This window comes from Mastomys coucha, unplaced genomic scaffold (assembly GCF_008632895.1).
Source record: "Mastomys coucha isolate ucsf_1 unplaced genomic scaffold, UCSF_Mcou_1 pScaffold20, whole genome shotgun sequence".
NCBI classification, from domain to species: domain Eukaryota; kingdom Metazoa; phylum Chordata; class Mammalia; order Rodentia; family Muridae; genus Mastomys; species Mastomys coucha.
Window position 1 is genome coordinate 109,129,155 of NW_022196903.1, and position 22,786 is coordinate 109,151,940.

Consider the following 22,786-nt stretch of genomic DNA (forward strand, 5'->3'; position numbering starts at 1 on the left):
CTCATCCCAGGCAGGAGGACAGTTTCAGACTTGCTTTCATTCATGTGGCTTCCCATGATCCCCTGAAGAGTTCTGAAGTAGACAGAAGGAAGTAGATGTACCCAAGGCTGTGTGCAGTAGTGGAAGCACACTGGATGCAGAGTGTGCAGGGTGACAGTGTGTTCCTGAGCTGCTGCTCTGCCATGAGTCACAGCTGTCAGGCCCAGGTGCCAGGTGGGGTTTTTCTGTCCTGGCCATTGATGTGCATCTCAGATAAATAGCTGACAAACCAAGGTGCAACTTGAGCACAGAGAGCCAGTGAAGATGCCATCTGCCCATCCCACCAGGCTCCATTGGTGTGTCTGGGCTGTAGCCCTCTTCCACTGCAGGATATGACGGGTGCTGACCTGGTGGACAGAGCTGGGAGGGATCTATCCCTAGGTGTTTCCTGGCCAGGAGCTCTGCCCAGCTAAGACTTATCATCCAGGATGGACTACTCCTTGTCCATCGCAGCTCTCTTGGCCCCTCTGAGCAGCATAGGAAGAAGCGATACCATTTGACACACTTTTTCCTCCTGTGCTCCTCCCTCCTCCCTCATAGTAGATCCTGCCCAGAAGGATGCGATGCTTGACAAGTTTCACCACTTCCAGCACTTGGCTGAGCTGTACCATGGCTATCAAACCATTCACCGATACACGGTAAGGTGGCAAGGAGACTGGTGTGGCACCTTCAGTGTCACATGCTCAGCCAGGGCCTCAGAGAGATGGGCTGTGTGAGGAGCCACCCAGGAGCCCCGCCCTCCTCGGGAAGGGAGGTGCTGCTCCCTCACCTGACACTTTTTTTTTTTTTTTTTTGTGACATGAAGCAAACCTTGGGGCTCCGAACTACAGTACAGGGCTGAGCCTTTCCAGTTTCAAGTTCAGTATTTGATGCCTCTCTAAATCAGCAAGGCACAAGCTCTGTCTCCGGCCCCCAGTCTCCTCTATAAAACAAGAGGGCTGGCTGATCTCCAAAGACAGACAAGTAGTTAAGATCATTCCCTGCTGTTTGTTTTGTTTCTGTTTTTATTGTTGTTGTTTGCTTATTTGTTTTGAGACAGGGTTTTTCTGTGTAACAACCCTAGCTGTTTTAGAACCAGACTGGCCTCAAACTCACAGAGATGTGTCTGCCTCTGCCTCCCTAGCGCTAAGATTAAAGATGTGTGCCATTTTACTGCCCAGCCCATTCCACGATTCTCTTGATAAGGCCTCGTTAAATGAGTTACCTTCTACCTCACCCTGTGTCTCCTCAGCCCTCCAGTCTTGATTGACCCACACTGTGAACTTAGCCTGTGGCAACAAACTGGGCTACACCAGTGTCCTCTGCCCCCATTAGCAAGTTCCTGCTCTATGTTGCAGGCTTTGTCATGTGAACTAATTGAATTCTTCAGCCACACTATGAGATAAGTACATCTGCAGATAAGGAAGGCCATGGTGCCACTCAGAAAAAAAACCATAGTGTCCCACTGACCCATGGGGCCTATTAGTAAGTGGCAGAGCCTGGGCTTGAGTCTCTACTGATTGGAGCCTGTGCTCTCAGCCTCTGGAGAGTGGTTTCACAAGCTCTCTCTGGACGCCTCGTGTCCCACTGGGATGTGTGACTTGGGAAATCCCACATTTCTGTACTTAGTCTCCATCTCTATGGAATGGAGATGGTAGCTGGGGTATCTCAGAGGCCCAGTACATTCACTCTGGAATATGACTCTGGTCCCCTTATACCTCAGGTAGAGGTTCCATAGCAGCTTCTATAGGAGACCCCTTACCTCAGTCCAGTGTCAACTCTCAGAGGCCCTGTTGTCCCTGAGTGTCCTGCTCCTTGTCTGTATTCTCTCTGTCCAAGTCTCTGGGAAACATTAGGTCCCACTTGGGTCTATCCTCAGCCCTGGTAACATCTTTTTGCCAGCAGCATCTGTGGGCTTAAGCAGACCTGTCTGTCATTTAGGCCCCTTGTCTCAAACAGCTGAGAAGCTATGAAGATGGGCGCTGGTGTTGGAGGCGGTCCAGCCTAGGCTGTTGTGATGAGCTGCCTTGAGTGCCTAGCCCTGGGCTCCTGATTCCCAGCTCTCTGCTTCTCCCTGCTCACTGTGTCCGTGCAGGGATCTCCTCAGCTAGCAGCTGAGCTCTGTTCCTGATGCACGTGGTACTGAGCTAGGGGGCCACCCATCAGACCCAGGCTGGCATCCAGGCCAAAGCTGCTTTCTTGGGCTATTTCCCCAACCAACCTGTGTGTGACAGTCCCTGTGATGGGGCCTGGGACACAAGGTAAGCAAGACATAGTCCCTGCCACAAGGAACTCCGTCTCCTATGGTAAGCAGGGCAGCCTTCATGGGAAAAGCTTTGAGGTGGCTTCTTTGAGAGGAGGTGATCCCTTCACCAAAGAAGGGCACAAGTGAAGAAGGGGAGGGGAAAGGATTTGTGGCAGGCAGGCTGTGGTCTGGCAGAGGCCTGTAGGCCAGCATAGTTGGGGAGTTGGCATTGGGGCCAAGTGGGAGCCGTCCTAAGGCGGAGAGAAACAGATTCTTCCTGAGGCTCCCGGCTTCTTCCCTAGAGAAGGCTGGTGATCTGGACTATTGTTTACCTAGTCCTGGACTCTTCCAGCTCACACCCCTGAGCATGAGCCTCAGGTTTCTCTCAATTCCTGGAGCCAACAGAAGCTGTAGAAATGTAAATGAGTAAACCAGCAAGGTAGCCCACCGGAGTCCCAGCACTCAGGAGGTGGAGGCAGGATGATCATCCTGGCTACCTAAAGAGATTAAAGCCAACCTAAGCTAAAGACCTTTTCTCAAAAACAAAAAGGAGGTTAAAAACAACAACAACAATAACAACAACAAAAGACAGGAAGAAATATAATTAGGAATTTAGGAGAAGTCACTGGCCATTAGGAATTTAGGAGAAGTCACTAGCCTCTGAACCAAAGTAGAAAGTCTCTTCTCTCAGCTTTGGGCCTCAGAAGGGCCTATCCTGGTGACTGCTATGGAGGTCCTGACTAAAACTTTAGGGAGAGCTTCCAGTGGGAGGGGAGCTAGCTAGCCTGTCAACATCTGAAGTGTGGTTTGCACTTGCAGCTGGACTGCAATGTTAGACTCCCTCAAAATAGGCCTTCACCATGCACAGGCCTTCCCTGATGGGTGGACTGTTCTGCTGGCCGCCTCCAAGGGCAGGTCTGTTCATGGCCAGTGGTCATGGAGAGCTGTGAGAACTTGGGCCAGCCTGGGCACTGTGTGCATTTGGTGGCACATTTTGCTTCAGTAGCTGTTGAAGAATAAAGAAGAGACCTGCTATGTCCTGCAGGAAGGAGTTAAGCTCCCCACTAGGTCATATCCTCATTCCCATAAAGGCCTTGAGCTCAGGAAGTAGAGCATCCCCAGGGACACTGTAGCCGAGAAGCACATTCTTCAGGGTTGAGGGGTCAGCTCTGGGTTTGAATCTCCGCTCTGCTCTAGTCTTTGGCTAATGGGCTGTCCTTTACCAGGGCATCACGTTCCTCTCTGGTACAATGTGACTGAAAGTAATTGTCCACAAGCCTGTATTTAAAGCCAGTGGGGCCAGCTGTGATGGCCAGCATGTAATAGGTACTCAGTGTGCGCCCACTCCTTCTCATGGGGAGTGTTATACCTGTTATTTTGCTACAGGAGGAGCCATTCAGCTTTGATCTCCCTGAAACCCTTTTCAACATCTCCAAGTTCTTGCTGCACAGCCTGACCAAGACCACCCCCTTGGGCATCTCCAAAGTGTATCCTCCCCCACTCTCCCTCCCTGCCCTCGGTCTAATGGCCCCAGTTCTCCACAGAGCACTTTACTGGCAGAAGCTCCCTCTCTCAGCAGCCACTGGGGAGTGGGAAGAGGCTCAGCTGGGCAGCTGAGCAGCCAGTGCCAAGGGGAGCTTGGCTTTCAGGGTTGTCTAGCTGCGCCTGGCCTGCAGTTCTGACCAGCACCTTGTCCCAGGCCTCCCAGAACCCACAAAGGAGGGTGGGACTGAGACCAGGAAGCCCTGTGGATTTGGGACCATGCCAGCCAAGATGACAAAGCTGTTATCTAGTAGGGTTGACAAGAGGCAAGACCTGTTTCAGAGATATGTACCCTGTACCCAAAAGTAAGATGGAGGTAAGGCTGGGTCTAGTCAGGCACAGCAGAGAAGACTGTAGACAGGGTGGGTGGTATAGAGAGGCCCCCTGAGGTGGGGGTAGACAAGCCCAGCTCCTATGTGGGGTACTTCGAGTCCTGTGAGTCTACTTCTCCTCTGCCAGTGAGAGCTATAGAAGGCTCAGAAGCACAGAGGAGAAAGAGTCCAACATTTCACAAGCCTGAAAGTAATTTCATTTCCCTGTTCTCATCTGGCTGGCCTGCCTGCCTCCTGTAGGAGCCCGCCCCAGAAAAACACCCCCAGCTCACCATTAAGAACTCATTTCCTGGATGGACCAGACCCATTATTTATTCTTCTGGACAAACATCCCAAACAAATGGCCTTGACTGTGATAACACCTTTCACTGGCAGGTCAAGCTCACCAAAGAACCCTATAGCCATCCCTGCTACCCATGGTCCCTGAGTCAAACTTGTCCCAAAAGTTCTGTTGATTTACAGGTTGGTGAACTTGGGTGCTGAGCCTCCCCTGGTGCTGTCCAAAAGAAACACAGAAGTACTACTGACACAAAGTGCTTTCTAGCCCAGGGGTGGGTAGTGTTGGTTCCGGGTCATACCTCTTTTGTCCTTAACCTTGCCAATGGCAGGAATACACTCTTCACACTGGCCAAGCAGAGCAAGGCTCTGGGTGCTTACAAGCTGGCCCGACATGCCTATGACAAGCTACGGGGTCTGCAGATCCCTGCCAGGATCCAGAAGTCCATTGAGCTGGGCACCCTGACCATCCGCTCCAAGCCCTTCCATGACAGTGAGGTAAGGGCATGCCTTTGAACCTAGTCTGGGTTCTGTTGGAAGCTGGCTGCTGTGTTCTTGGCTCCCCTGGGATAGACTGGTTCAGATCCCAGGTCTATTTTTCCTAGCTATGCCTTAGGCTTTCAGTGCTCTGTCAGCTGGGCATGTATAAACCCTTCCCCACAGTTGATAGGAGGTACTTGTGCAGCATAAATGATGTGCCTGACACAGTGCCTAGAACCTGGTGAGTGGCAGGAATTGACAGTGGAGACAGTTGTTCCTGTGAAGATTGCGTCCTGCTGAGGCCTGGCTTGGAGGAGGTGTCTGGGCTAGTGAGCCTCAGGAGTAGCCCTCGGTTGGCCAGCCTCCCCACAGCATGCAGTCTTTGGCCCTGGGAGGAGGTGGAGGTGCTCACACTTCTGGTTCAGCCTGGGCAGACATGACCTTGTTCTATAGGAGCTGGTACCCTTGTGCTACCGCTGTTCTACCAACAACCCACTGCTGAACAACCTTGGCAACGTCTGTATCAACTGCCGCCAGCCCTTCATCTTCTCCGCCTCTTCCTATGGTGAGCTATCCCACTGCTTTACAGACATGTGGCATTGTGCAGAAGGTGATGCCACCATGCCTTAGATGCAGAGTTGCTGTTAGAATCCACAGAGGCAAGGCCCAGCATGTTCCCAAGCAGAAGCCCAACTCTCAGCTGGGCTGTGTTGTTCAGTCTGAGAGGCTGAGGAAGCAGTCCTGGCCAACCTCTTTCAAACCAGCCACTGTGGGGAGGGGCTGCTGAGGACCTGTCCTCCCATGTGCACTGTGCCCCTTGCCTGTGTAGAGGCTGCTTAGGAAAGGGGACATGCTCTGGCTGTACCTGCTCACATACTGCCTGGTGTGAGTGACAGTCTCAAAGCTCCCCTGAAGCCATCCCCCAGCCCCTCCCTGTCCCCCCAGAGGTGCTGCACCTGGTGGAATTCTACCTAGAAGAGGGGATCACTGACGAAGAAGCTGTCGCCCTCATTGATCTGGAGGCCCCAAGACACAAGAGGGAGGGCAAATGGAGGGAGACCTCTAGCAACAGTATCCTATGCTCTTGGCTTGGGCCAGGCGGGGTTGGAGAGGCAGGGAGGGAATGAAGCATGGGCTGTGACAGCAGGCAGGGACAAAAGGATAAGATCAAGAAAGGCTGGGGAGGTCCCCACACAGCAAGGACCAACATCAGAGGTGGGCAGAGAGCTGGCCAGAGCCTGCAGCCACAAGGAGAGTGGCAGCTTCATCTTCCTGTGAGACCTCCCTACCCTGCTCCTGAGGGCCCTGTCATGCTTTCTGCTCAGGTAGCTTTTGCATGCAGTGGCAGCAATCAGTACTCAGACTGAGGAAATGGAGTATGAAGCTCCCAGGTGCCCACCCCACTGTCCTGAGGCCTCTACACCCCCTTGGCTCTGCTTTCCTTGGGTAGTTCATCCCAGCTCCACAGCAGGTACAGAGGTGGACACCAGTAATGTGGCTGAGGCTCTAGGATAGGCGGTAGGTATTTCAATACTCGGGGTCCTTGATGGACAATTGGCCACACCCACCTAATACCTGCATGAGGACTATGCTTCAGCCAGCTCCATCACCACTGGGCAGAGGGAAGGCTGATAGGACTGGGTTCTGTGTGGTTCTTGCCCTTCACTTCATGGCTATGACTGCTGAGTTTCTCAAAGTGGCAGCTCTAGGCCTATGGTCTCCACCCACTAAGGACCCCTGGATGGACACTTGCTGTGAGCCATGGTGTGAGTAGAGGATAGCCCCTACCTCTTTCCACCTCGAGGCCTCTCCAAGGCACTGTGCTACTCTCCCCAAGTCTGTGAGTCAAGGTGGGGCTGGAGGGTTGTTGGCACCTGTAACTCACTGGACTTGCAGCTCCATCCTTGACCAGAACCCTCCAGACTCCCAGACATTGAGGCTGGACGAGACCATGGACTCCGCAGGAGAAGATGACCCATTTACAGCCAAGCTGAGCTTTGAGGTAAGACAATGCCTCAAGAGTAGAACGTGCTGTGAGGCCTGGTGGGATGCAAGCAGTGCTTTTCCCAGGCACACAGGGATCCTCAGTTAGGGTGGCAGTGTTAGGCACTACCTCAGATACAGCAGTGAGAAAGAGAAGATCGCTTTCTGTAATGACTGGTTGGCTCTGAAGCCACTTCAGTGCTGCCAGGGAGCATGCCACTGTTGGGGGTGTCTGGAATTAAGAGGTGGTAGTGTCTGTCCCTTGGCCCACCAAGGATCCCGGGATCAGGCCAAGGGGGTAACACCCATGTACACCCCCACCCCTCACAGCAAGGTAGCTCTGAGTTTGTGCCTGTGGTGGTGAACCGGTCAGTGCTACGCTCCATGAGCCGAAGGGATGTTCTCATCAAGCGCTGGCCCCCGCCGCTGCAGTGGCAGTATTTCCGCTCGCTGTTGCCCGATGCCTCCATCACCATGTGCCCCTCCTGCTTTCAGGTACCCTGCCCCTCCACTCAGGTGGTCTCTCCTGCTCCTCCACTCAGGTGGTCTCTCCTGCTCCTCCATTCTCCGTATCTCCCTTGGGAAGCTGGGTATAGGAGAATTGTGAGCTGTCCACAGCCCGCCCTCTCACTTGGATCTGCCCAGCTTTGCAGTGGACCTTAGCTGGTTCCTGCTTTGCACTCACCTGAGTGAGGGATGCTGTACCTGCCCTCCAGGCCTTGGGTCTTTGGTTGCTGCTGCAACTCACTCCTTAGCTGTTTCCCCTCGGGGCAGCATGTCCCAGCCCAAGCTCAGGGCTTGAGGGGCACCTGGCTCTGCCTCCCTGTGTCATGGCTGTCTCTCCTCAGATGTTCCATTCAGAGGACTATGAGCTGCTCGTGCTCCAGCATGCCTGCTGCCCTTATTGCCGAAGGCGCATCGATGACACTGGCCCATGAGCAGTGATGGCCTCTGGGACCACCTGCTCCCATGGTCTCCTTGCTGTCCCCAGGCTGTTGGAGAGAAAGAATTAAACCGTCAGAACACGTCTCCTGCCCAGATGAAGTTTGTATGTTGGGGAGGGGCCTTGCCTTGTGTAGCCACAGATTTCCTATTTATGGCATTTCATTCCTTGTAAATAGCACCAGGAGACGGGAAAGAGAACGCACGCACATATATTTTCTAAGAAAAAAAAATCTGTTACTTTTAGAAGGGCTCATGTGTTCATAGCAGCCTGCTGGAGTCCGTAGATCCGTCAGACCGTTACCGTGCACACTTTGCCAACAGATTGCCTCAATAACGACAAATAAAAGGGCTACTCGTTTTCATCAGTGTCTGCGTTTTAGCAAATCCTCATATTGTCTGCAACTTAATTTCCTTATGCAAAAGTGCACCTGTTTCTAATTTGATCCGAAAGGAACATTGCTTTCTCGTGCTCTTAAAATGTAATCTAATCAAACGGCACCGTGGGACGGGGCAGGGGCGTGGGGGTTTTTGTTGTTGTTTATTTATTTTGGTTTAATGAGGATCCATCTTGACAGTTGTGTCCTTGGTGCCCCGGGAGTGTTCCCACTGGGCACTCAGCCTTGTGGCCCCTTTCCTTTTCTCCAGGGCATGAAGCATGGGGGCTCCAGTTGGGATCCAGAATGCTGTGGGTCTTAGGCAGAATTTGGAAGGAGAACCCACAGGCACTACTGTTCGGCCATAGCCCCTGTGTTGGTTACGACTGGAAGAGCAGCGGGTGCCAGGACTCTAGCCATGAGGAGAGCACCTCAACCTGTAATCCCTAGAGTCCTCCTGCATGCCACCTGCCCAGGGACAGACAGCATACACCATCCCTCCCCCACTATCTTAACAGGCAGAAGCAGGGAGATGGAGCCATGCTGAAGACCCCTGTGTGAGGCTGGTGGTAGCGTGCACATTGCTGGGATGAAGAGATGAGGGCGGAGTGAGTGGCAGAGGCCAGGCAAGGTCCAGGCCCTTCCAGGCTTCCTCTGCCTCTGTGGAGATGAAAGAGAGAGCTAGGCAAGGTCCAGGCCCTCCCCACCCCCTCTGCCTCTGTGGAGATGATGGGGGGAATGAAGGAGGGAGCCAGACAGTTGTGCCAACACAACTCCTCCGTCGAGTGTCTAATTGCTTATGATCATGCATGCTCTCTCTCCCACTAAACATTTATTAATGTGTTAGGATTTCCATTAGCGCGTGCCTTGAACTGAAATCATTTGCATATGGCTGGGAAAAAGTGGGGCGAGGGAGGAAACAGTGCCAACTACCCAACAGGCGTCAATCACAGTGACAGATCAGATGGTCTCTGGCTGGAGGCGGGGGGCTGTCTGAGATGCCAGCGTACGTCCCATCCTCTCTGCACATGTCACAAAAACTCAGGTGACTCCTGCTGGGAGCCAAGGCCCTGAGGCTAAACTTGGCCATAGCTCCAATATCTGCTGCTGAATCATCATGTCCGGTCTGAGGTACCCTTTTACAGATAGTGAAACTGAGGCTCAGTGACTGCATTGTTGAACAAACCATACATGCTGAACCAAAGTTGGACCCACACCCATTTGCAGACCATTGTGCACCATGTTCTGCTCTCTTCCCTCCCTGGACTCAGGCCAGCGCACTCTGCACACAAGGCCCTTCTTCAGCTTGAAGACCACATTCTCAGCTATAGGCAGAATCTCTGAGTGGAGCAACCCTGACTGAAGGGAGTTAGGACAGGAAGAGGCTGAGACCAGGGTGGGGTGACTGCTGGAGCAGCAGCTTGGTAAGACTAGGCAGGGCCTACATCCTGATGCTACCTACCTACAGTCATGTCCACAGGAAGGAAGAGGAAGATGGGAGATGACTGGCTGGGCCACAACCAGTGAGTGGAGTGTCCTTGTGGGTCTTTGTTTCCTAACCTTCCCCTCTATAGCTGCTGAAACTAGGAGCCCTGTTCCCCCATGCTCTGCCTCAGAGGTTTGACACCCCTGTTAGGCCTCTTCCCTGGCCTGGGGTTTCCATGGCTGAGATAATGGGGTATTGAGGCACCACCAGGCAAGGCTCTAACCCATCTGCTCTCCGATCCTCACCAGACTTCAAGAGCATAGGTGCAGTTTTGCACCTTCCATGTTTGACACCCATGGTGGCTCCTCAATGCCAGCTGGCCAGCCTGCCCACAAGGCCCTGGAGCTACCTGTCTGAGGTCTGCAGGTGCCCTCCTGGCTACCTAGGCTCCTGTGGGACTTTCCATAGATTGTTCTTTGAAAGGCTGCTGAGGCCCAAAGCCTGCAATCTCTGCCTCAGAGTTAGTGTTCCTCAGCTATGCCTCTCTGCTAGCTCCATTTCCACACTGAAGGCAAGGGCTGAGCAGGGCAGGCACAGCTAGGAGCTATCGCCTGCTTCTCTCTTGTTTGTTTGTCTGCTGCCCTGAGATGCCACAGCACTTAATACAGTAAGAGTATGTGTAGCAAACATTAGTCGAGGAAGGAAAGGAGTGACGTCTCTTGACATCCTCAGCAAGGCTGTGGTGATACAACCAAGGGGACTAAGCCACAGGTGAGGAGAAAGGAGGGGTCTGCTGACCCAGCAGCACTTTTTCCTTCGGAGGCTTAAGAGCTATTAGCGTAGGTGACTAAGTCCCTAATCCTGCATGCAATGCCCCGAGACTGCCCCCCTCTTCTGAAGGGCCAACATGGCTGCAGCTAGCCTCAGAGAGAGTTTCTCAGGGCCCCAGCATCCAAGCATCTCACAGTTCTTCACTGACCACACTCCTATGTAGCACTGCTCTTTCCAATGCCCCTGACTTAAAGAGAACTTGAACTGCACCTCAGCTAGACTGTGCTAACTTCACCTCTGCTGAGGGTTCCTAGCCCAAAGGGACAGTGTGTCTTGAATACCTGCTGCTATGGACAAGAGCTGAACACACAGAGAAGCAGGCTCTGCTGACCGGCATTCTGGATACACAAACGAGTGTGGATCAGGAGGACAACAAAATAGTCTAGATGGTGTTGACGTAATTAATATACAATATATGCAGTGGGGCTGGGCCCTGATGTGGGGCTGGATCCTGATGTGGAGCGTGGTGGGGTTGGCTCTTCTTGGAGACCTGAAGGGAGAAGCAGAGGGACTGAGGTGATGAGTTTTATCAGCCTGCAGAGGCAGGGGGTCAGGAAGGTGTGCCACTGCACTGACCCAGGGCCTACATGGGATATCAAGTCATGCAAAGGAGCCATGGCGCCTTGATTGTACTGGCAGGGACAGGCTGTGATGCCCCGGACTCCCCAGACCCAGCAAACAGAGGCCCAGAGTGGGAAGTGGAGCCTTCCAGGGTATCGGGGGTGACAGACACAGGGTCGAATCTGCCTTGGGTGCTCACTGCCCCATCGGAGCCCATAGGACTCACTCCAGGCCCTGTCCTCTAGTAATTGTGGCTCTGATGAGGCAGACAGGCAGCCATCTCCTAAGAACTATGTCTTGATGGGGGTGGGGTGAGGGGTGGCAATAGAATTCTATTAACTGTGTGGTTATAACCCTGGCTGTTGCTAATTCTGTGACCTTGATGACCCACCTCGGACTCTAGGCCTCACCTCAGTCTCTGTAAGTGCAGATACACAGCGCCAATAAGCTGTTAGCTTCTAGCAACGCTCCTAATTCACTCAGCTTGTCTCACTGAGCCAACACCCTGTACAGACTCCAGTGTCCCCTCAGCTCAGTGACAGCTTTCTACCTGTGGTACTGCCTCTGTTACCCGAGTTAGAGAGGGGCAGTGCTCCCAGAGGTGACCTTGCTTTCCCACTCTCCCACTGGGTCAGCAGGTGTTTACCCGCTATATACCCAGTCCACCCTGCAGGCTCACAGTAGAGCCTAGGCGATGGGCAAAGCCCCTGAGGAGACCAGAATGAAGCTTCCCAGCTGTCTCAAGCACAAGCTGGCTGCAGAGGCTGCTGAGGCACTGCTGAGCTGGGGAGGGGACAGGGTAGATCTGGGGGTGACCACCAGGGTCATGTCAGAATCAGAACCGCCACCTTGACCTCATTAACGCTGGTCTTAATCACCAAGCCAAGCTCCTTAAACTGCTAGAGGCCAACTCCCAGCTCCTGACACACATACCTGCCCTGTGTTTCTTTTCTCAAACAAGACATCTGCATGGAAGAGGGATGTTTTTCTAAGCAAACATCTAGGAATCCCAGGTGCAGTGTGAGGAGACTAAGCAAGGGAGTGCTTAAGGGCCACAAGGCTCAGAGAGGAGTCCTTCCCTGGTCAGCCTGTGCCTAGGCTCCAGGGTCTTGGTCCTGCCTGGACACCGATGTGGCATGGGGCATGGCATTTTCTCCCACCATCAGCTCTTTGCTCAACCTTACCTTCTCAGAAAGGCTATGCAGTGTAACTAACTATACAGTGGAGACTTTTCTTTTATTCCCTGTCTACCCTGGTAACTACTGCTCAGAACCATCTTTCTCATAGGGTGCTGGCTTCTTGCATCCAGTGCTTTCTTGTCTCCCTTGGTCCCCCAGAATCAAATCCTTCCTCTGGGACTCAGTGGATGTTCCACAGTCACCCTGGAGCATCCTACACAGGGGGTATCACAGTTACGTGGTAGAGATGCCAGCCTCACATCCTTACACACCCAGCCTAGTCCAGGACCTCTTGCTCAGATTGGCATCCCCAGCAGGCCAGTAGGCATCTCTCAGCCTACACAGAGCTCTGAAGCCTCAGTGCCCCAGGTGCCTGGCCATCTCTGTCTGCCCCTGCGATTCACCCAGCTGTATGCCCATTGCCTTCTAGGTAAGGCAGAACTTCTTACGCCCCTCATCATGGCCTCCAGGCCTCACATGCTCACCTGAATAACCTGGCAGCCTGTTCCCTCGTGCAGGGACGGTGTCCTGCTGCACCCATCAGGCCATCCCATCTCCATAACCCATGGTCATCCCTCCCTGGACTGGAATGTGTTTCCTCCTCTGCTGAGTCTTGCTCAAGCTAGAAGCACTCTGAGCAGGGCCATGGGCACCTCCTCCATCTCCCAAGTGGCTGGCTCATGAATGTTTAATGTACAAGTGAGTGAGCAAATTCCAATTGAATGCAACAAATAGTTATCGAGCTGCTGGGCTGGGGTGGGGGGTGAGACTGGAGGTGATGGACTGAGCCGACTGTACACAAAGCTCAGATCTGTCAAGTGAGCTATTGTCAGGGCCTGGGGACCGGATAAGTCGGGGGTCTCCTGGGAAGGGATGGGATAGGTGAGTTCAGGAGGAGACATTGTCAACTGGAGCAATGTAGAGAAGTGAACTTAGGGCCCAAAGATTCCAGTCACAGCCTGAGGCCACCAGACTGACAAGGGGAGGAACTCCTGGGGGACTCTGGGACAGACAAGATGAGACACCCTTTCTTTACCTAAGGGCCTCCACCCGATGTCACCTTGGCCCCTCTGCAAGCCAATTAGGCCCTAGTGGCTGCAGTGGGATTAGTATGATATCTCCCGGATGCTGAGTCAGCCTCTGGCTTAGGGAGAGAAGGTCACTTTATAAGGGTCTGGGGGGGGTCAGTGCCTGGAGTTGCGCTGTGGGAGCCATAGGTGGCTGAGCTCGCCAGGCAGCCTTGGTCTCTGTCTACGAACAGCCGGAGGGGCAGCCTCGAGGGCCGCAGCCATGAACGGCACAGAGGGTCCCAATTTTTATGTGCCCTTCTCCAACATCACGGGCGTGGTGCGCAGCCCCTTTGAGCAGCCGCAGTACTACCTGGCCGAACCATGGCAGTTCTCTATGCTGGCAGCTTACATGTTCTTGCTCATCGTGCTGGGCTTCCCCATCAACTTCCTCACGCTGTACGTCACCGTACAGCACAAGAAGCTGCGCACACCCCTCAACTACATCCTGCTCAACTTGGCTGTGGCTGACCTCTTCATGGTCTTCGGAGGGTTCACCACCACCCTCTACACCTCACTGCATGGCTACTTCGTCTTTGGGCCCACGGGCTGCAACCTCGAGGGCTTCTTTGCCACACTTGGAGGTATGAGCAGAGAGACTGGGGTATAGCATGGGAGTCAAGGGGGCATGAAACGGCTTGGGAGGGTCTGCAGCTTGGGAGTAGCAGCTTAATGGGTCTCTTTAATTGTTATCATCTAAAGCTTATTCATGGACAAACACTGTGACCCTGAGCTAGGCTGTTGTTGAAAGCAGGCACTGAGCGTTCATCTATCTCATTTTGAGCAATGCAAGAAACATGGGTTCAGAGAGGCCAAGGACACACTGGGGAGACATAGTGTGTGGGGGTGTCCTCTGAGGCAGCTGAGCTGGAGCAGACAGACCGAGCACCAAGAGTGAGCTAGAAAAGACACATAGGTCCTTCAGGACTGTCCCTGGTCCAGGTAAGAATTGGCTCAGTGGACTACACATCTAACTGCCTGGCCAGTGCTGTCAGTTTCCACCAGAGTGCATGTTTCATACACCCGGAATCTCAAAGGATTCATTCGTTTCTTTTCTTTTTCTATCTTTGGAGTGGGGCACAGTCTCACATAGTCCAGTCCAGACTGGCCTTAAGTTCTGCAGCTGAGGATGTACTTGAACTCGTGATCCTCCTGCCTCAGCCTCTCAAGTGCTGTGATCGCAGGCATGGACCACTATGCTACACCAGGTGTTCCCAAACATTTTCTCTCACTCAACTGGAAAATCGGTGAGGCTATCTCAAGGAACCCTGGAGCCTGATTAGCTGAGAAAACTGAGGTAGGGAACAGGCAAAAATCACATTTAGAGATATGAGAGAGCCAGGACCAGAGTCAGGGTCTCCCGGCTGAGACCCAGAGATATTTCTAGTGGATGTAGGAGAAAACGGAAGTGGGTGTAACAAAGCCCAAAGGTAGGGTGACAGGTGGGTCTAGCTTGCATGAGTCCCAAAGGTGCTGTCTTATCTCCCTGTGTCCAGGGTACTGCCTTGGTAGCACTGTTGGGCATCTCCGATACCTTGTGTGATCACACCCCTAGTCTCTGGACAGACGCTGGGGTACCAAGCTGGTGAGCTTGTCTCTGTGGGGTCAGGCCCAGGCCACACCTGCCATGCAGGATTCTTGTTGGTAGCACTCCTGTTACTCAGAAGTTTGTTATGGGGTCCTTCCCCATACTGGGCTTCTGAGGGCAACATGTGGACTAGTGTCTGGAGCCCCTCTTTACCCATCTTCCCTTGCTAAAACACTAGCCAGGGTGTGGCCCTAAGCCACAGCTCCAGTCACTCTGAGGCAGTCTCTCGTGAGCTTAAAGCTCTAACCAAACAGAAGAGCTTCAGTTCTGTTCCTTTGCCTGCTTCCTCTGGCACGCGGGTTCTTCATCCCCTCCCTTCACCCCAGCTCAAACTCCCTGTCATCTCTAAGGCCTGGCTCAAGTCTCATCTGCGTGTGCTTGTTCTCTCTGGCATGAGGTCAGAGCTGGAGGACTGATGGCTCCTAATTGCCTTACAGGTGAAATTGCCCTATGGTCCCTGGTGGTCCTGGCCATTGAGCGCTACGTGGTGGTCTGCAAGCCTATGAGCAACTTCCGCTTCGGAGAGAATCATGCCATTATGGGTGTGGCCTTCACCTGGGTCATGGCGTTGGCCTGTGCTGCTCCCCCACTCGTTGGCTGGTCCAGGTAATGGCACGGAGGATTGGCTCTGGCAAGGTCTTCGTGGCATTCCCATTCAGAACACAGAGCCTTCGGATTGGGTCCAGGCGTAATGTAGCGTGGTCTTGCCCCCTAAAGCCATCCTGGTGGCTTTCCCAGGCTAAGGTCTAATGCAGGGGAGAAGAGAGGGACTGTAATGGTCCAATGAGTCTGATTCCATCTCTGAGCCCCATATCAAGGAGATCCCTGGGCATCCCAACCCTTCACCTTGGCCAAGTCCCTAATCCTTGGCTAAGCCAGGGCCAAACCACAATCCTCTTTGGCTGAGTTCTGGGCATGGGCAGCTCTCTCTCTCTCTCTCTCTCTCTCTCTCTCTCTCTCTCTGACCTTGGACCTTAGCACCTGAAGAATCTGAGCCTTCCCAACATGCATTGTGACATTGTAGCCCCAGGAACTGGGTCCCATCCAGCCTCCAGGCCACCATATCTAAATGAGACAAGAGAGGGTGTGTGTGTGGGGGGGGGGGGGGGGGGGGACAGTGGTTTGGACACCTGGACAGGCGATGAGGTACACAGAGCCTCAGAGAATCTCCATTCTCTGGCCACATGTTCTCCCCATGCCAGGAACCTACCCAGAGTTCCTCATTGAGTCAGAGCCCCTCACTCCTCACTGGCCTTTTCCCTCACCTTCACACACCTGGCTTGGCAGGCCTCTACAGACACACCCAATGGACACTCAGGTTTCTGAGTGTGGCCCAATGTCATCATCCTCAGATATCATCACAACAGCCTCATTTCTAGAAGCTGCGCAAGGCTCTGATGCCAGCAGCGAGCCTACCCTTCTTGTAGGAAGCATTACCGTTACTAAGAGACCCACATACGCCAACTGCAGCATTCACAGGGAAGGCCTCAGCTCCCCTCCCCAGCATCCTCTGCCTACTCACTTAACCACCGAAGGGCAGCAGGCTGGTGGAAGAGAGCTGTGTGGTCAAGTGGCAGGGAGCTTAAGAATTGTCCAAGGGCGGAGATGGATAAGTCTCATGAGGTGATGGAACCAGCAGGTAATAGCCACGCTTTGGAGGCCTCCAGGGACCCTACACTTATATCCCGCTAGGCGTGTGCTTTCTTCCTGCTTTATCATCCCTTGCACTGACTCTCAGGTACATCCCTGAGGGCATGCAGTGCTCATGCGGGATTGACTACTACACACTCAAGCCTGAGGTCAACAATGAGTCCTTCGTCATCTACATGTTCGTGGTCCACTTCACCATCCCCATGATCGTCATCTTCTTCTGCTATGGGCAGCTGGTTTTCACAGTCAAGGAGGTATGAGCGGGGGGGGGGGGCCACCCCAGACCCATGCTGGGTAGCCAGAGCTGGGTGCTAGGGTATGTATGGACACGACGGGCTAGACACAGGTCTGTACCCCTGTAGGCCGCTGCTCAGCAACAGGAGTCGGCCACCACTCAGAAGGCGGAGAAAGAAGTCACCCGCATGGTCATCATCATGGTCATCTTCTTCCTGATCTGCTGGCTTCCCTACGCGAGTGTGGCCATGTACATCTTCACCCACCAGGGCTCCAACTTCGGCCCCATCTTCATGACCCTGCCGGCTTTCTTTGCTAAGAGCTCTTCCATCTATAACCCAGTCATCTACATCATGTTGAACAAGCAGGTGCTGAGGCAGGGCGTGAGGAGAACGAGGGAGAGAATGGGAGGGGGAGGATGGGGCAGGGAAGGCATTCCACTCAGACTGCTGGCAAGCCATGAGCTCTCAGGCTGGCAGCTCCCCAATCTCTTGGAGTAAGTCCTCCGGATGATCTGCCATCCACTCCTGTGAGATATAGCTGACCAAATGGTTCTGGAAGTTTCCTTTAGAAGTCAACTAGAAGCCAGCTGCAATAGCGCATGTTTGTAATCTTAATCCTGAGCCAGGAGGATCTTGAGCTCCAGATCAGCCTGGGCTAAATAGTGGATGTGTGTCCCTCTTCCCCCCAAGACTGCTCTATCGAAGCATTCAGGATGCTGAAGTAGGGCAATTAGACATTCGAAGCTATCTTTGGCCATTCAGTGATTTGGGGCCCAATCTGGGCTGCATGAGAATCTGTCTCAAGAAGCAACCAGAAAATATCAAGTAGTCCCAAGGCTGGGAATAGAATGGTCTCACTGTAAAGCTGAAAAAATTGCTAAAAATGCTAGTTCTGGGAAGTCAAGGGTTAAGCCCACTGTTAAAAGCCACAGTTGCTCTGTAGAAAAAGGGTGTAGTCTCTGGACCTAGACTCTGGGTTCAAGTTCTAGTTCTGCCACATTCAGGCTGTGTGACCTTGGGTGAGTCAGGTATCTCCCCATCTGGACTTCGGGTTTTCCTATTTATAAGGAAGAGTCAAATCACAAACTCCCAGATTAGATGGGATCATTCACAGAAGGTCCTACGTATCCACAGGGCACTTGCAATGTCATTTGACAAAACCCCTTGTGCTGTGATCCTGGCATCTCTGGTTGAAGGGCAACATGCATGTAGCAAGGTCCCCCAGGAAGCCAGACTTAGTGAGGGGACCTGTTGGACGTGAGGCTGAGGCTAGGCAAGTGGGAGGGCCTGTCCTGACTGGTTGGCGCCTCTTGTCTTCCAGTTCCGGAACTGCATGCTCACTACGCTCTGCTGCGGCAAGAATCCACTGGGAGATGACGACGCCTCTGCCACTGCCTCCAAGACGGAGACCAGCCAGGTGGCTCCAGCCTAAGCCTAAGTCAGAGACTGTGGCTGACTGTAGGAGTCTCCTGTCCCCACACACCCCAGCCACAGCCCCCACCAGGAGCAGCACCCGTTGGAATGAGGTCATGCAGGCTCCCTCAGTGTTCTGTTCTTTGTTTTTAATGAATTCATAAAACCAAAATGAGGCTCCCCACTCAACAGGGACAGCCTGACAAAGGACATCCATCCGACAAGACCCCCCAACCTGGAGTCCCAATTCCCGGGGGGCCAGCGGGATCTGTACCCCTCCCCTCAGCTTGTCTCTCAGGAACATGACAAGTGTCCCGGCTTAGGGCTAAGTGTCTAGGACAGACTGGAACACATAGTAGCTGATTAATAAATGCTAGCTGGATGAAGGGAGGAATGAGTGACTGAATGAGTGGATATATGAATGAAGGAATTAATGGAAGGGAACATGGATGTCCTCAGGTGCCCAGCCTGGCAGATCCAGTCATGCTTGGCTGGAATCTATAAGCAGTTTTACATACCTGCCCTGGTTTTCTCTGTCCCCCACTCCCACCCCAGATGGATCTCTCAAATCCGGGGCCCTGACAGAATGTGGCTGCTTTAAAGACAGACAGATGGGGGGGAGGGGGGAAGGAGGGAGACACACAGAGAGAATGTGTGTATGTGTGTTTGTGTGTGTGTGTGTTTATGTATATAAAGAGCACAACTGGTAGTTGTGTTACAAGTAACACCAACTAATATAATTAATTAACCATCCTAATGGTCTCTGCTTGTTAGTGACTGCTTGGGAATTGGGCAGGGCCGAAGCACTCAGATAAGGTATTTCCCCCAGCTTCAGTAGGCTTTTGCAAATGACCCTGGCCTCAGGCCTGTGCAGGGCTAGAGCTGTATTACAGAGATAAATGACACTGACGGCAATGTGGGCTGCAGCCCTTAGACGGAGAAAGCATGGAGACGAGGGGTCTCTGGTCCTCCCTTCAGTATGGAAACCTTGCCTCATGTCTCTCAGCCTACTTGGCCTATGGAGACCCAGCCCTTCCTCTTGGCTTCTGGATACATTTGCTCTTCTACACCAGCAACCAAGTGGCAACAGCTCCAGGACAGTATGGAGTTTTAGAAGCCATGCCAATATGCCCACCTTCAGGGAGCAGCTGAGTCCTTGATGCCACCCTTGTTCTGAAGAGCTCAGAAACACAGTGAAAGATCCGACCAGGCCTCATCCTTAGGATGCTCATGGATCAAGTTCCTAGCTCCCTTGTTGGATATGCTGTTTGGCTTTAAGGCCAACAGGAACTATGGGGTGCCAGAATTGAGCAGCTTCAGTCTGCATCCCTCCTCTTTAGAACCACAGCTGGGCCCTCAGCAGGCCTAACTCTACATGGGGACAGAGGCATTAAAAGCTCAGCTCCTACACTTGGTGGCAGTAGTAGTCTGTTGCTCTCAAGCTCTTTCAAAATGGATGGCAACTGGGAAGCTTCCCTGACCCCTAGCTAGGGAAGACTAGACTGTGTGGGGACAAGCAGTCCAGAGTCCCTGGGAAATGTGATAGAGCAGCTCCATCAAGTTTGGAAACCCAACTTGAGCAGTATAGAGACATGGTGACCTCTCTAAGCCTCTGTATCTGCAAAGAGAAGCTTAGACTTGCCCTTGAGGGGATTATATGAGACTTAAGGGACTTATGTGGCCAGCCTACTTCCTGGCATGCTGAAGACATTGGCACACTTTGGTATTCTAGACCTTGGCTCAGAAATGCCCTTACCAGGACACCACCACTTAGCAAAAGTATGGGATGGAGTCTCAGATGAGGAGTGACACCATCTTCCAAGGAGGAAAGGGTGCCAGGGTCTGGGATAAAAGTCCTTTGGTGCTATGTTGGGCAAGGGCATGTGACAGCAAGTGGTTCTTTGCTAGCTCTATCCATGAGGGATGAGGGTTTCACTTGGTCACAAGTAACAAGAAATTCACCCCAATTGCTGAAACAGAGGCTGTCTATTGGCTTTTAGACATGAAGCCTTGCTCCCCTCCACTTCAGGATGGCAAGATTGGAAGCTCAAACCTGTGACCCTTGTGTCTCTCTTCTGTGTTGACTTTACTCACAGGCCTATCCTCAGATGTGGCAGAATTGTCTGCAGCAGTCCCAGGGCCAGAAATCCCTCCAGAAAGGGGCTTTCCTTCCCTTTATAATTGTTGTGACAGGTCAGATTTTTATTGGGCAGATCTAGGTGACCTGATTTTCCTTAAGCCAATCATCATGTCTCAGACAGAGATCCATTTGATTGGCCAGGGCTGAGTCACTTGATTACCTCTAAGTCAATCAACAGGCCTGAGATGGAGATTCATCTTCTGATTAGCTAGACCTGGGTCACCTGATCACTTCTAAGCCAACCACTATGTCGGATATAGGGCTTCCTCATTTGCCGTGTGTTCCTACACTACAAGATAAAAATTGACTTCACATAGTTAAGGGGTCTGTAGAATGTGTTCCCCAAAAGAAACCAGGAAAACAAGATCAGGACCAGCCTGAGGGGTGGGGACTGGCATGTGCTAGACAAGGCTCCGGGTGTCATGGATGATGAAGGGTATTCCATGGCTGCCACACCTCTGGTTGTCTCTCATGCTTTATGGGCCAGGAGTGGCTGTTGGTAGGCTACTTTAGCTGCCTGGCCTTGTCGTACCTCACTCCTCCACATCCAGTTCACTTGTCCTGTGGAGTGTCACCTTTACTCCTGCCTTCTCCTGTCCAGGAAAAATACCCCTCTAGAACCAGAATGCTCTTGCCAGTCTCCTATGGCAGTCACTTGAGTGTAGACAGAAGAGCTCCAGACCTGAGCTGGGATCTGGAGTCCCCGCAGGGCTACCTGCCAGGCCCCAAGCAAGTTGCATTTGTGGAGCATACAATACACTCAGCCAATCACAGGTCAAACAGGCCTTTCACCCCAATAAAGAGACACCTGGGGCATCAGGTAGCCTGAGGTGCCCCAGAGAAACACAGTGCCAGTCCCAGGATAAGTCCCTGGGCTACACAGGCCATGGCTCTGAGCTGAGAGTGATAGCCATCATAGTTGGTGGAGGGTTTATCTCTGTGCTTGTTTCCACCCATGGTCGCTTTACCTCTGAGAACATTGAGTGTGACCCCAGATATATAGGGAATTAAATAGGAGCACAAGTCACACACCTTCACATAGTCATAAAGAAACCTAATGTAAAATAAGCCTTTGATATATATGCAATTTTACAATTGATTAAAGATGAAAATAAATTTGCATTCTAATGAGATGGGCTGCTTTCTTTTTCACAAGGAATAGATCTTAGCTGAATATTTAATGGTGTAGGACACAGCATATACAACATTCTTTAGAGTTGATATTCTGATTTTATAATCACCGATGCCGAGAATGCCTCTTCGCATAAATACATAGTATAACATGAAGAAGTATGTCTAGGCCATTTCAGAAATTGTTGGAAATTGTTTCATTATCCTAATCCAAAATTCAGTGAACAATGTGTGTGTGTGTGTATGTGTGGTATGTGCGTGTGCATGCATATGTGCATATGCCTGTATGTCCATGTCCATATGGAGGTGCTATCATCTGTGCATATGAAAGTGGAGAAGCTGAGTTTACAGATGGGGTCACACTCAGCTTTTCCAAGTGCCGGGGGTCCCAGACTCAGGTCTTCCTTGCACAGCAAATGATTCTAATTAAGATGTCACCCCAGCTCTGAAGCAAATGATTTACATTTGAAACCCAAGTCAGCCATTCAAACAGCAATTTTAAAGATCAAACCTTCTAACATGATACAACCCAAAAATATACTAATTTAATCCTTACATGCTGAGAGTGATGGTAAGAAAATATTGAAAGTTTTCCACAATTCAACTCTTCAATCCAATCCAATCACAATCCAATCACAATCCAAAAACACAGAAAACTTTGTATGTACAACCAAACCAAATACTGTAGTCCACAACATCCAATAGTCTGGAATCTGAGCTGTCGTTTGGGCAGTTTGTTGGCACTGTGTGGTAGGAAGGCATGTGTAGTCCAAAGGGCACAAGTATATGCAGAACCAAGGCTTTGTGAAGTCACATGATTTAACACCTGTGAGTACTGCCCAAAGCACCTCAGATTCATTGTTTGACTTTGATGTAAAAAAACTATGTTACATTTTGTTTATTGCACCTATCAGAGGAGAGGGAACACATGCATGCCACGGTGTGGATGTGGACATCAGAGGGCAGCTTCTGGAAGTCAGCTCCCTTCTGCCACATGGGGTCCCGGGGATGGACCTTGGGTCATCTGGTTGCCAGCAGATGCCTTTCCACATGGGCCCTCTTGCCTCCCCTTGAATTACTTCTTGATCTTTGTACATTCGGAAACTTTTCTACTGTTCCCAAAGTTTCTATCACCCCCCAAACTCAGGGCTAGTGCCCTGTGTGGACTTGTGACCCAGAACCTAAGAAATAGTGTCTGAAGGATCAAGAAGACATTAGTATGGATGGCACTTCAGACAGCAGCTGTTCAGTGCATGCAGCTTCCCTGCCCAGGATGAGGCTGGGGTTCACAAGCAGTAGCCCTGGCGGAGGAGAGGCAGGTGCAGAGATGAGCTTGATGAGGACCCAGGAAAGGAGGAACAGTGGCTGGA

General features: G+C 52.1%; 2 protein-coding genes across 6 annotated transcripts in view; both read left to right on the top strand.

Annotated features, from left to right (window-relative positions):
- Positions 1-8,187, top strand: part of Ift122 (intraflagellar transport 122) — a 70,044-nt gene extending 61,857 nt beyond the window's left edge. For 2 of the 5 annotated variants that reach the window (XM_031383026.1, XM_031383028.1), the window contains 8 exons: positions 580-677; positions 3,650-3,750; positions 4,746-4,911; positions 5,347-5,458; positions 5,839-5,964; positions 6,816-6,895; positions 7,207-7,371; positions 7,725-8,187. In XM_031383026.1, the coding sequence (XP_031238886.1) occupies positions 580-677; positions 3,650-3,750; positions 4,746-4,911; positions 5,347-5,458; positions 5,839-5,964; positions 6,816-6,895; positions 7,207-7,371; positions 7,725-7,814 (938 nt within the window). In that variant the 3' untranslated portion in view covers positions 7,815-8,187. Of the gene's footprint in view, positions 1-579; positions 678-3,649; positions 3,751-4,745; positions 4,912-5,346; positions 5,459-5,819; positions 5,965-6,815; positions 6,896-7,206; positions 7,372-7,724 lie in introns of those variants that run through there. The other 3 variants (XM_031383027.1, XM_031383029.1, XR_004122248.1) reach the window with 2 other exon arrangements.
- Positions 8,188-13,304: 5,117 nt separating this feature from the next.
- Positions 13,305-18,535, top strand: Rho (rhodopsin). The gene is made up of 5 exons (XM_031380945.1): positions 13,305-13,842; positions 15,284-15,452; positions 16,585-16,750; positions 16,859-17,098; positions 18,054-18,535. The coding sequence occupies exons 1-5, from the start codon at positions 13,482-13,484 to the stop codon at positions 18,162-18,164; spliced, it is 1,047 nt and encodes a 348-aa protein (XP_031236805.1). The 5' UTR covers positions 13,305-13,481; the 3' UTR covers positions 18,165-18,535.
- Positions 18,536-22,786: the final 4,251 nt, after the last annotated feature.